The sequence below is a fragment of the Xenia sp. Carnegie-2017 genome, unplaced genomic scaffold, assembly GCF_021976095.1.
Source record: "Xenia sp. Carnegie-2017 unplaced genomic scaffold, XeniaSp_v1 HiC_scaffold_3, whole genome shotgun sequence".
Classification (NCBI taxonomy): domain Eukaryota; kingdom Metazoa; phylum Cnidaria; class Anthozoa; order Malacalcyonacea; family Xeniidae; genus Xenia; species Xenia sp. Carnegie-2017.
Window position 1 is genome coordinate 2893069 of NW_025813493.1, and position 13417 is coordinate 2906485.

General features: G+C 36.9%; 1 protein-coding gene across 1 annotated transcript in view; it reads left to right on the top strand.

Moving 5' to 3' along the window:
• The first annotated feature begins 213 nt into the window (after positions 1-213).
• Positions 214-13417, top strand: part of LOC124454901 (fibrinogen-like protein A) — a 32008-nt gene continuing 18804 nt past the window's right edge. Inside the window, exons 1-2 of the mRNA XM_047005654.1 lie at positions 214-613; positions 2169-2297. Coding sequence (XP_046861610.1) covers positions 214-613; positions 2169-2297 — 529 coding nt within the window. The remainder of the gene's footprint in view (positions 614-2168; positions 2298-13417) is intronic.

Below are 13417 nucleotides of genomic sequence, written 5' to 3' on the forward strand. Positions count from 1 at the left end.
TGTTAATTAAAAGGTTCGTTTTACTGGAATTAGTAGGGCCTACGAACAGATAATGGCTTTCGGGCATCATCCAATGGTGGCGCTTTGATTTTTTAGCGGTGGGTGTGTCGAAATTTATGAGTGCCATATTATATCATATCACATCAGAATAATTATAACACATCAGACTAACAGACCAATTTTTTCTGCATCTATATATAATCCTGCCAGAAAATGGAAACTGCAAGCGCACCTTCATTCGAGCCAGTGGACGTTACCAGGCCAGTACCACGGATATATCCTGGTTTAAAACGTGAATATGAATACCAAGGAGTAGAAAACGTTCTATCACCCCCTTCATCAATCGAAACGAGCAACTTTCGCCTTTTTCGCATTTTAAACATTGAGGCAGAGCTCCGCCAAGAGCGTGACACTCGTCATAAGCTGCGTAAGAAATACACGCGCATTACTTGGACACTCGACACCTTATCTGCTGCATCGAGTGCCTTTACAGTCGTGACAGGAACTGGAGGTATTGCTCACACTCTATCTGGTGTGGGCGCTCAGGCTGGGGCCGCTCTTGAAGCTTTTGCAGTCGCTGGCGGGTTGATCTTAGGTGTTGGGCGTGTTCTTTGTACTATGTTTACACTATGAGTAACAAAGCTGAAGCAAAGGCAATGGAGCATAAGAAACGGAAACGTCTTTAAAATACTGAACTTTTTGGGAGAAAGTTATATTACTTAAAGTCCCACAAATTTTTCTAAGCTTACAGGCCTCGCAATTAGTCATCCACCGCTTAGTATGGGTGGTTTGCACTGATAATGTTCATTCATACATATCTTGTTAACTTTCGATGTAAGAAAATTAGGTTTTACTGTTAAGCATTCACTTCCTTTAAAAACATATATTCGCATTATTTTTAAGAGGTACAATAAATAAGGTCAAAAAATGTATGTAAATAATGTGTAATAACGTTTTTCAGTAGATGTCATTAAATTTCTACTGGGTCTGTCTTTTTCACTTTATTGTTGCTTTATAAAAGAAATAAATGATGTTTTCGTGTTTGCACTGGCTAATGCAAACCTTAGAGACGTTTTGTGAGAATTTTCCAATTCTCGATCAGCTCTCAAGCTCTAACTTCCAAAGGTCTCCTCGGGGATGGCATAAGCCTACGCAAATACATTAAACAACTTTTATTTCTTAACTAAAGGCCACGTTATTGTTTATAATATTCTTAGGTTGTTGGTTTAAAATATGTCATCTGTCATTTGAGTTAACACATATGGTAAAAAAATTATGTGTAGTGCAAAAGTGCAATTGCTATTTTTCATGTAGCTATTGCTGAAAAGGCTAATTAATTTTTTTAAATAAAGTTTATCAATCAATCAACAATGACAACAGCAAGCACATAAAAAGAAAGTAGATTGGAGATATAGTAGGTTTAGTATTGAATTTTCAATTGAATTACTCTTGTTGCAGCATTTTCCCCTGAATTTAAGAACAATTAGTTGTTGTTAAATTTCCTTATAAGTTTAAAATTTCAGACAAAAATTATCTTTGGGGAAGATCATCTCTGATCAACAACCTCCCTCAAATTTCCGTTGAATATAAAAATCTTTTAGTTTATCAAGTACCATCGAGTAGGCAATCCGTATAAAATCAATATAACGGAAACAATATTGTCCATAGTAATATTAGTTTTGATTATATTAGCTACCCGTCAATGGAATTTACAAAAACTTTATAAAGTGTTCCTGACCTTGACATCAAAAAATGTTGGTCAAGTGATTCTAAGAACTTTTTTGTAATAGTAGTCTCAACATTTTTGATGTATACAAGGTGATATGTTTCATATATGATACAAATGGTGTATGATATATGATGAATGAGTACTTTTTGCGTGAATTTACTGAATTTTTTCCGTATTCTAAAACTTCAATCAAACTCATACTCAATGATTGCAACACAGATATCACGCTCCTACCAAGTAATGGCAATTTAATGTGTTCAACAATGGCATGTTTTTTTTGCCAAAATATTTCAAATCATAGCTACGCCATGAAAATTTGCGAGGGGATTTTGAAACTTCATTCTGTGTGTGTGGTTAGGGGTAAGACTTTAAAAAACAAACATTTGTCTTGCTGTTTATTTCAAGTTATTACAGCTTTTTTCACTTTTTATTATGATAGATATCAACGAATGTCATTCTGTGTCTTCTCCTTGTGGCAAAGGTCACTCATGCATAAATATCCTAGGCTCCTACGAATGTAGATCCTCCCCTGGATACTATCGTGCCAAATCCAAAAAGAAATGCATCGGTAAGTTGGTCTTTCTAGATCTTTCAACTTATGTTGCAAGCTTACGTGACTTCATGAAAATTCTTTGAAAACTGCTTGAACTATTAAAATATGGGAAACGCTTGACAAGGTCTTGTGTTCAAATGCACAAATTATTAGCTAACTCAAGAAGGGCGTTTCTCGAAAGTCTCTGCTGATTAAGTGAATTAAAAGCTAAATCGATAACAATTAGTGGTTTATGTTACATTAGAACTGACTTAAGTTTGTTTAAAGTGAGCATTTTATGTGAAACCAACATAAAGTTGGCATTCACTTAATTAGAATTCAATTTATAAGTAAAGACAGTGAAATGTGGTTCTGATTGGTCAATAGCTGTGTTTTCATTAGTCTATGCAAAACAGATATGAATTCAACCAATCAAATCAATCAAATTGCAATCGATCATAAATGCATTTTAGGGGTAAAGTTAAAACGTCTGTTTTCAATTTGTCTGTTTCACTTTATTGTTGCTTTATAAAAGAAATAAATGATGTTTTCGTGTTTGCACTGGCTTATGCAAACCTTAGAGACGTTTTGTGAGAATTTTCAAATTCTCGATCAGCTCTCAAGCTCTAACTTCCAAAGGTCTCCTCGGGGATGGCATAAGCCTACGCAAATACATTAAACAACTTTTATTTCTTAACTAAAGGCCACGTTATTGTTTATAATATTCTTAGGTTGTTGGTTTAAAATATGTCATCTGTCATTTGAGTTAACACATATGGTAAAAAAATTATGTGTAGTGCAAAAGTGCAATTGCTATTTTTCATGAAGCTATTGCTGAAAAGGCTAATTAATTTTTTTAAATAAAGTTTATCAATCAATCAATAATGACAACAGCAAGCATATAAAAAGAAAGTACATTGGAGATATAGTAGGTTTAGTATTGAATTTTCAATTGAATTACTCTTAATGCAGCATTTTCCCCTGAATTTAAGAACAATTAGTTGTTGTTACATTACCTTATAAGTTTAAAATTTCAGACAAATATTATCTTTGGGGGAGATCATCTCTGATCAACTACCTCCCTGATATTTCCGTTGAATATAAAAATCTTTTAGTTTATCAAGTACCATCGAGTAGGCAATCAGCTTGAAATCAATATAACGGAAACAATATTGTCCATAGTAATATTAGTTTTGATTATATTAGCTACCCGTCAGTGGAATTTACAAAAACTTTATAAAGTCTGCCTGACCCTGACATCAAAAAATGTTGGTCAAGTGATTCTAAGAACTTTTTTGTAATAGTAGTCTCAACATATTTGATGTATAAAAGGTGATATGTTTCATATATGATACAAATGGTGTATGATATATGATGAATGAGTACTTTTTGCGTGAATTTACTGAATTTTTTCCGTATTCTAAAACTTCAATCAAACTCATACTCAATGATTGCAACACAGAAATCACGCTCCTACCAAGTAATGGCAATTTAATGTATTCAACAATGGCATGTTTTTTTTGCCAAAATATTTCAAATCATAGTTACGCCATGAAAATTTGCGAGGGGATTTTGAAACTTCATTCTGTGTGTGTGGTTAGGTGTAAGACTTTAAAAAACAAGCATTTGTCTTGCTGTTTATTTCAAGTTATTACAGCTTTTTTCACTTTTTATTATGATAGATATCAACGAATGTCATTCTGTGTCTTCTCCTTGTGGCAAAGGTCACTCATGCATAAATATCCTAGGCTCCTACGAATGTAGATCCTCCCCTGGATACTATCGTGCCAAATCCAAGAAGAAATGCTTCGGTAAGTTGGTCTTTCTAGATCTTTCAACTTATGTTGCAAGCTTACGTGACTTCATGAACGTTCTTTGAAAACTGCTTGAACTATTAAAATATGGGAAATGCTTGAGAAGGTATTGTGTTCAAATGCACAAATTATTAGCTTACTCAAGAAGGGCGTTTCTCGAAAGTCTCTGCTGATTAAGTGAATTAAAAGCTAAATAGATAACAATTAGTGGTTTATGTTACATTAAAACTGACTTAAGCTTGTTTAAAGTGAGCATTTTATGTGAAACCAACATAAAGTTGGCATTCAATTAATTAGAATTCAATTTAAAAGTAAAGACAGTGAAATGTAGTTCTGATTGGTCAATAGCTGTGTTTTCATTAGTCTGTGCAAAACAGATATGAATTCAACCAATCAAACCAATCAAATTGCAAATCGATTATAAATGCATTTTAGGGGTAAAGTTAAAACGTCTGTTTTCAATTTGTCTGTTTCACTTTATTGTTGCTTTATAAAAGAAATAAATGATGTTTTCGTGTTTGCACTGGCTTATGCAAACCTTAGAGACGTTTTGTGAGAATTTTCAAATTCTCGATCAGCTCTCAAGCTCTAACTTCCAAAGGTCTCCTCAGGGATGGCATAAGCCTGTGCAAATACATTAAACAACTTTTATTTCTTAACTAAAGGCCACGTCATTGTTTATAATATTCTTAGGTTGTTGGTTTAAAATATGTAATCTGTCATTTGAGTTAACACATATGGTAAAAAAATTATGTGAAGTGCAAAAGTGCAATTGCTATATTTCATGTAGCTGTTGCTGAAAAGGCTAATTAATTTTTTTAAGTAAACTTTATCAATCAATCAACAATGACAACAGCAAGCACATAAAAAGAAAGTAGATTGGAGATATAGTAGGTTTAGTATTGAATTTTCAATTGAATTACTCTTGTTGCAGCATTTTCACCTGAATTTAAGAATAATTAGTTGTTGTTACATTTCCTTATTACTTTAAAATTTCAGACAAAAAATATCTTTGGGGGAGATCATCGCTGATCAACTACCTCCCTGAGATTTCCGTTGAATATAAAAATCTTTTAGTTTATCAAGTACCATCGAGTAGGCAATCAGTTTGAAATCAATATAACGGAAACAATATTGTCCATAGTAATATTAGTTTTGATTATATTAGCTACCCGTCTGTGGAATTTACAAAAACTTTATAAAGTCTGCCTGACCCTGACATCAAAAAATGTTGGTCAAGTGATTCTAAGAACTTTTTTTGTAATAGTAGTCTCAACATTTTTGATGTAAACAAGGTGACATGTTTCATATATGATACAAATGGTGAATGATATATGATGAATGAGTATTTTTGTGTGAATTTACTGAATTTTTCAAGTATTCTAAAACTTCAATCAAACTCATACTCAATGATTGCAACACAGAAATCACACTCCTATAAAGTAATGGCAATTTAATGTATTCAACAATGGCTTGTTTTTTGCCAAAATATTTCAAATTATAGCTACGCCATGAAAATTTGCGAGGGGATTTTGAAACTTCATTCTGTGTGTGTGGTTAGGGATAAGCCTTTAAAAAACAGGCATTTGATACCAACGAATACAACTATTCTATTTGTTGCCTTTGTCACCCATTCTATAATATCCCAGGCGATTACGATTGCAGAAGACGTACATGGGATTTTTGTTCGACGATTATTTTCTATTGTAAGTTTTTATAAATGCTCTATGACAAATGTTTTACTATCAAAACTTATAAGAGAGATTCCTGCAAAATATAGACAAAAGACCGAAGCGAAGAATTTAACTAGTCCATCTAAGGTAGTTGGCTACATTTTATCGGCAAATGAAGCATGTTGAAGTTCTAAAATTTAACGTAAAAATTTTTCTTTGTATTTTTTTTTCAAAGTCGTAGTGTGGCATACTGCGAACGTTATTATACGAACAAAAAATAGGAAAAGGTTATACAAAAGTGAACTTAAATTTTTTTCTTACGATGTTCATGTATGAAATTAAGAGCCTCGTAGAATTTTTACTAAATTTCACGAAAATATTTCAATTCGTTTTTTCATTTATGCAAACGAAGCGATATTTTTTGATTTCCCGCAATCTGATTGGCTGCAGAACCAGGCATCTTTTTACGATACCTAAATTATGATCCAAAAGCGATATTTTCATTAATAAGTTGGTTGCAAAGTGAAATTTAAATTTCTAGAATTGATTTAAAAGCGATGTACATTGTTCAGCGATAAAGCACAGTGTATTCAGATGAAAGTCATCATAGCAAAAGTGTAATTTACTGTACTAAGGAAGTAAAATTTGTAAGAAAAAATCCAATTTTTTTTCAATATCAAGCTGTGTCGGCTATTTTACAACGCAAATTTCTTTAAGATAAAAATAAAAAAAAATATGTTATTTACCGTTTAGGTCGGTTTTAACGGAAAAGTATTTTCACAACGTCTTAAAAGCTGCGGTAAATAATATACATTTATTTTGATTTAGCTGTCCAAAGCGATATTTTTTTGTTTTCCAGCAATTTGATTGGCTGCGTGAGCGGGTAGCTTTTTACGCATATCTGCCGGTGGGCACAAATGATATTTTTTTGCAAGGTTTTTGCTTGCAAATTGAAATGTAAATTTTTAAGTATGATTTAAAAGCGATGTAAATTGTTGAACTAGTAGGCAGAATGTCTTAAGATGATATTTATCATAGCCAGAGTGAGTTTTACCATCCAGACGAAGCAAAGTTTGTACAAAATCCAATTTTAGTCTCAACATATTTTTTCGCAATGTATTTGTTTACGAAGGGAAATGCAAATTTTATAAAATTGATTTGAAAGCGATGTAAATTGTTTAACGAGTAAGCAAGGTGTATTCAGATGAAAGTTGTCGTTGCTAGAGTGCATTTTACTGTCCAGACAAAGCGAATTTTGCTGAAAAGCATCCAATTTTAGTCTCAACATTAAGTTGCAGACCTTGTGAAAATATTTTTTCCGTATACGGACCTCCCAGCCGGTAAATACCTATTATACAGGGGCGGATCCATGGGGTATCCAATGTGGCACTGGAAACGGTCAGAATTCGAAAAAAAATTATGAAATTCAGACATTAAACATATATTTTCTTAGTTTATTCAGTTTATTGAGTCTATTTTTTAACCAAAAACACTAAAAAAAACACATGAAATGCACTTGTTGACGTACTCAAAATTCGCATTTAAGCGACAGATTTTATAAATCATCGTATTATTACGCCGTTTAGATTTGCCTAATATAATCCGATTATCCTACAAAACGTAACTCGATTGCTGTTCGGAGTCCAGTTTAGCTATTACAGTAGTATACAGAGCGTTGCCGCTGGCGCACTTCACCTTGAGAAAACGTCGTTTCTAGCGCACCTCACAGTTTGAGATGGAGTATAGACAAATCTAAGCGCCCCAGCCCTAGCTCGCTTACGTACTTCTTGTAATTATGCTAGCATAATTACAGCGAAAGTCAAACCCAGGACAACGGCAGGAGCCAAAGACGTCTGGCCCAGCACCCCACGCCTGCCCGGCCGGCCGTTGAGGTCTATTATTTAGAGAGATATACTCTCATAGAGTAATCCAAACGTTCGACAGCCATGAGGCAGGGCAAGAGCAAGTGTGCGTGGTTTCTACCCGGAAAGCTCATCACATGTGGGCGAAGCTCCATAGATGAATACTGTGGACTTCATATGAAGCGATTAAGGGAAGGCGGGTGACTTCCACAACCATATCGGAACTGTGGCGTCGGAATACAGGCAGAAACTATCCTTTGCCAAGCCTGCGGTGCCGATAGGGTGCACCATAAGCTCGATTATAAACAGCAACAAGCAAGAAAGACATTTGCTAGAGTACTCGCCGAATTAATTTCGATTTAGAGAATTATCTCGCGTAAGATATAGCACTAAAATTTGCGACACTTGAGATGAATACTGTCGAGAAACTTTAGAAACTATATGACCAAGGTGTAATCAGCGGACACGCGTTGAACGCCTCTCTTAAGGCTCTTCAACCGCCCGCTGACCCGACACCCACGCCAAAAAATGTCACTCCGCCTATCCCAAAACCGCGAAAGCGCATTTCTATCTCAAAACCGCGAAAGTGCAGGCACGTCAAGCCTACTGATGATGAGATGAACGCATACATCAATGAGCTTTTGGCTGAATTTAAACCACGACGCCCCACAAGGGCTACTCACCTACCATTTACGGAATTGAAGTGGGATGAAACGAAGGCTTTCAGCTATCATCTGAGAGCCTGGAAAATGCAGGTGCCGAAGGGGAACCCCTCCGAACGCAACGTGATGGCTATCCTCAAAAACGCCCAAATCTGCATCAAACGCAAACTCGTCGAGGAGCTATTAGCTCTACGAGGAGTTAAGTTCTAGTTGGCTGTTGAGGTTTAGCTTCGGAACGATGAATCAAATGGTACTGAAGTGCTTCAAGCACCAGTGTTCCGGACAAATCAGATCACGCTGCTACAGGTGCATGAGATTCCGCAAGCCCTACATGAAGCCTTCCCAACAATCCTGGAGAGATTGGAAAAGTTCACTCGGGAATGGTCTGGGTGGATAATGGTCGTATCAAAACTCTCTGGCTTGACATCGCTCACTATCAGCCTTTACGCGGAGGCTCATACCCTCCTCTCCCCACCGCGGTCAAGAATAAGAAGGCAATCGTCAACGTGAAAAATAAAGACGACGACTGCCTCCGCTGGTCTCTAAGGGCTGCGCTGTTTCCTGCAGCTAAAGACCCGCAACGGCCGGTGAAGTATCCCACTGAAGACGGCCTTGATTTCGCGGAAGTGAGCGCACCCACACCGCTCTCCCAGCTCAAACGAGTAGAGCGTGAGAACGACCTTGCTATCAACGTGTAAGTGTGGGGTATAAGGCATTGTTCCTTGCAGTCTAAGCAAAGTAGAGAGAGCTGGCAAGAATGTGAATCTCTTCCTCGTCTCGGATTCGAAAAATCCTGAGAAACACCACTACACTTGGATCAAGAACTTCAAGCGCTTTCTCAACCAGAGTGGCCACCATCAGCTGCACTTCTGTGAGCGTTCTTCACGGCTTCACCAGGCAGGATTTGTTGGAAGAGCGTAAGTCTGAATGTCGAAGCATCAACCAGGCCGCGGTTGCCATCAGAATACCAACCCCCGGAAAAAATGACAAAATCCGCTTTGAGAACTACCACAAGCAGCTCAAAGTGCTTATCATAATCTACGCAGACTTCGAGAGCCTGGATCGTAATACCGAGGGCCCCGCGCTTAACCCCGAAAAGAGCGGCACCCAGCAAACTTCCAGACACGAGACATGCGGCTACGCATTCATAGTCGTTCGTTCCGATAGGGAAACTCAGCCGCCGCAGCTCTACTAAGGCATTTCCTGGAAGCGCTTCAAGAAGAAGAGCGCAAGATAAAGACGGTGTTGGCTAACCCCAAGCCTGTGCATATAACAGGAAAGGACTGGGGGAGCTACAAGAAAGCCACAAATTACTGGCAAGTACCGAGGTGCGGCCCACAACGAGTGCAATCATTTAATAACATCACTAGGATTCCGGTTTACTATACTTGAATTAACAAGCGAGCAGTGAATATGGATCTTCTGTACATCTGTAATGTTAATTCGATTCTGACTTAAAGTCTTTCCTCTAGTAATATCACCTCCACCCACAGCAAACCCAAGAATAGGGCCCATGCTGTTATCTGTGTCAAAGGAAACTACAAGGTCACCTTTAATAGTAACCTCAGATTTAGATGTGGGAATATTTACTGAGAGCACAAAGGGTGGATCACGTCTTGCGGTTTAATCTTCATGTGCGAACTTTACCCCCAAAGCTTCCATAGCATTTTCAATAGCTTGATTGATATCGGGAATGTTGTAAGCGCCTGGGAGTATTGTGATTTTTTGCCGTTGAATTGGAGTCTGTTTAAGCTCTCCTCTCTGTGCACCATTAGTATCACCATAGTTTCCATTTCTAATCTTAAACTCAAGTTGATTGTTTTTGTAATGACATTTTTTCACGAATTTCACAAACTAGCTTCAGTAAGAGCCACTTGATATTTTTTGTTAACCTCTAAAGGTATAGGTGGCCTAAAGCCAATTTTAAAGTCATTCGCTTCTCCATCGTGCGCCGCTATGGCTCTTGTTGAGTCTATCTCAATGCTAATTTCATCTTCTAATACTCCAGCCATTATGGTTATATCGACAATGAACAATAGCTCTGTATAATATATATAAGAAGAAAATTTTTAACGCACGTATTAATTTCTAATTTTTCGGTAATAACTTTTCGATATCGCACTTTCGTCTAGCAGTTTTGTTAAAATCGCTTCAATATCGTTTTTCAACTCACGATAGTCATTACCAGCCTTTACAGACTTGCAGGAACGGTGAAGGCGGTCAATAAGCTCTAATGGGCTATTATAATAGTGCACTCCAGTTCCTGTTTGTGTTGTTTTAAAGAGTCGTTTGGGGCGACTTCTTCTTTTTTCTTTTAAAACATTGTAACGTTCGAGGTTTTTTTACATAGCTCTCGGTCAGCTGAAGAAGCGGTTCTTCTTGTAGAGCGGCCAATAGAGTTTCCAAGATTTTCAAAATCTATGTCGTTTATATACTCACCAGCCTCCAACCGATCAAGCAAATTTGAATTCTCTATAGCCTTCCAAGATGGTTTGTCTTTTGTTAAAAGGACTAGATCATCAAGCTGTTGGGCAAGTTGCTGTTGAGTGTCCTTAACCGCTTGAGTGACTTGTTGCAACCCTTCAATTTCTTTGTCTTGTTTTTTGTTAAAAGCTTCTGCTACAGATTTTTCAGCATTAACAATTGGTTTAGACATCCTTTCAAAGCATTTTCCTTCGTGCTGTCGAGACACTTTGAAATCGACTTGCTGCCGCTTGTGTTCCGCGCAGTTTCTTAAACTTTTGGACTAATTTTTCGCACTCTTCCATAGATGCAACTGACCTGAACATACTTGAAATTCAATCTCAAGATAGATGAAGACAGATAAATGTTTTTTATCTTACTATATAATAGGACAAAAAAATGGACGACCCATATGGTGTAATGAAAAATTATAATCTACCTGAAATACAGTCGGTGCTAGCATCTATTGATTCACAATCTCAAGATAATAAACAGCATTTTACCCTGCCAGTGCCTGTTTCAAGTGATACAGTGGAATCGGATGAAGAGTCGCGTGATACAGAAAAATCGTCTATAGATCCTTGCGAGAAGTCATTTGACTCTCATTTTAATAAGGTAAGAACGTATACGTATAAAATCTGCTCTAAACACAAAATTCCATTCAACGAAATTCAATGCAACCATAATAGCCGTATGGGGGCTGATATGTCTTGGTTTACTGGAAAGCCTTTAAATTACCTCTCCTTCATAGCAAATTTCGTTCCGATTTGTCAAAAATACGACGCCTCGGGTTGGCCTGCTGAAACCGTTGAAGCTATAATGCACGCGGTTGCTCCTCATCTTCCAAAACACAAAAGAGCCAACAAGAATAAGTCTAATGATGTCTTCAAAAAATGGATTACCACTTCGGGGCTACCCGAATTCCGTCAAAACGCTTCCGATAGCGAATAGGAACCTTTTCTGCAGTACGATCGATTACAAAGTAGCCGTACTTCTTTTCAGTCGCTTTATGGCAAGCCGCCGCTAGCTGCTCTTTTGTAATACCATCAGCGTGGTCAGCTGCAATTTCTCTCACGTTGCGCTGGTGAAGAACTCTCATAAGCACATTACAGCCGGTACTTCGTCGAATATACTTGAAGACGTCATAGTAGTTTTGCGCTAAGTATATGGCTGTGAAATTCTTATATCAACTTGCTGAGAAATACTCTTTGATTGGGTTTAAGCTTTTTGAATCGAGCCGAATATTGTCAAAGACTACTCTCTCTGTATAAGTGTCCAACTCCTCTACTGGAATTACATCAACAGGGCAGTGGCGTGCGGTGACCGAATTTAATAGGCAAGCGCTGGGGGTGAGGTCCGCGGCAAGCCATTCTAGGGGGTCTGGGGGCATGCTCCCCCAGAAAATTTTTGGATTTTGAAGGCTACTGGAGCGCATTTCCCGCGATTTCTGGGAGTACTTTGTCGAAAAAAATGTATCTGTCATGACTGAAACAGTATTGAAAAAATCTAAAAAATTTAAAAACTTTTATAGAGTATATATCACAATTACGGTTTAAAAGTATTACATGTGGTATTGTGATATAAAGTATGTATTAGCAATAGAGGAAATAGCCAATCCTACACTTACTCAAACGCGCTACTTAAACTTACGCACTTAACTTTATAATTACGTAAAACTACTCAAATTTCAAGTACATTATCCGCTGTGTAATAACTGCACCTTGTTTATCAAAATATATAAAAAGCCTGTAAGTAAATTCCAACATATAGAATACTCACGACTGTTGTAAATAACTTCTTTGCTAGTGAATAAAATAATCACAAAATTTAATAGCGTTCTAGTACATTGAAATCACGTTCAGAGCTCATACGCAAGACTTATATAACGCTAAAGTATAACATGCTACAGATAATATCTTCTACATACATAAATTAGAAATCTACTACTACTTTGAATTAGAAATCAGAACATTACCTTTCGCTCTCAGTCATCTTTTAATAAACGATAACATTAACGGTGTGAATAATTCGGATGTCCAATGTGTTGAATATACGAATATTATTCGTGCGCTGATATGTGTTTAAAATTGCGAGCGTACAAGACTGTTGACCAATCGCTATCAAGCGGCGCCCTTAGAAGCGCCGCTTGTCTTTTCTCGATATTCCTCGAATAAGTAGCCTCCAAATCTAGATTAACGCATGCGCAAATGTTCAAATTGAGCTCCGATTTATTTATTGGTTAATAAATAATTAACTTAATCCACTTAATTTAATACACTTGACTCATCTTACAAGTGTAGCAAAGTGAAACCGAAAACCACGACAGTAAATCGCGTATAAATAGCAAGCATTTCAACTGTAAAGACAATTTAGACAAAAGATTACATTGACATTGTTTAGAACAGAAAAATTTAAACTGATTTTGCTCAGAGATTGATCCAAAAAATTTTTGTTCGGTAAAATGCTTAGGCAAGCGGCGCTTGCCTACGCTTGCATGACCGCACGCCACTGCAACAGGGTCTCTTAATTCAACACATTCTTCCAGGCCGATGCTTTCGTAGAACTCTGATAGAATCAGATATTTTTCCTGGTCGCGACCTCTTGTGTAAATAGTTGATTTAGTGCAATCAAGCCAACACATAATGATGTTAATTAAAAGGTTCGTTTTACTGGAATTAGTAG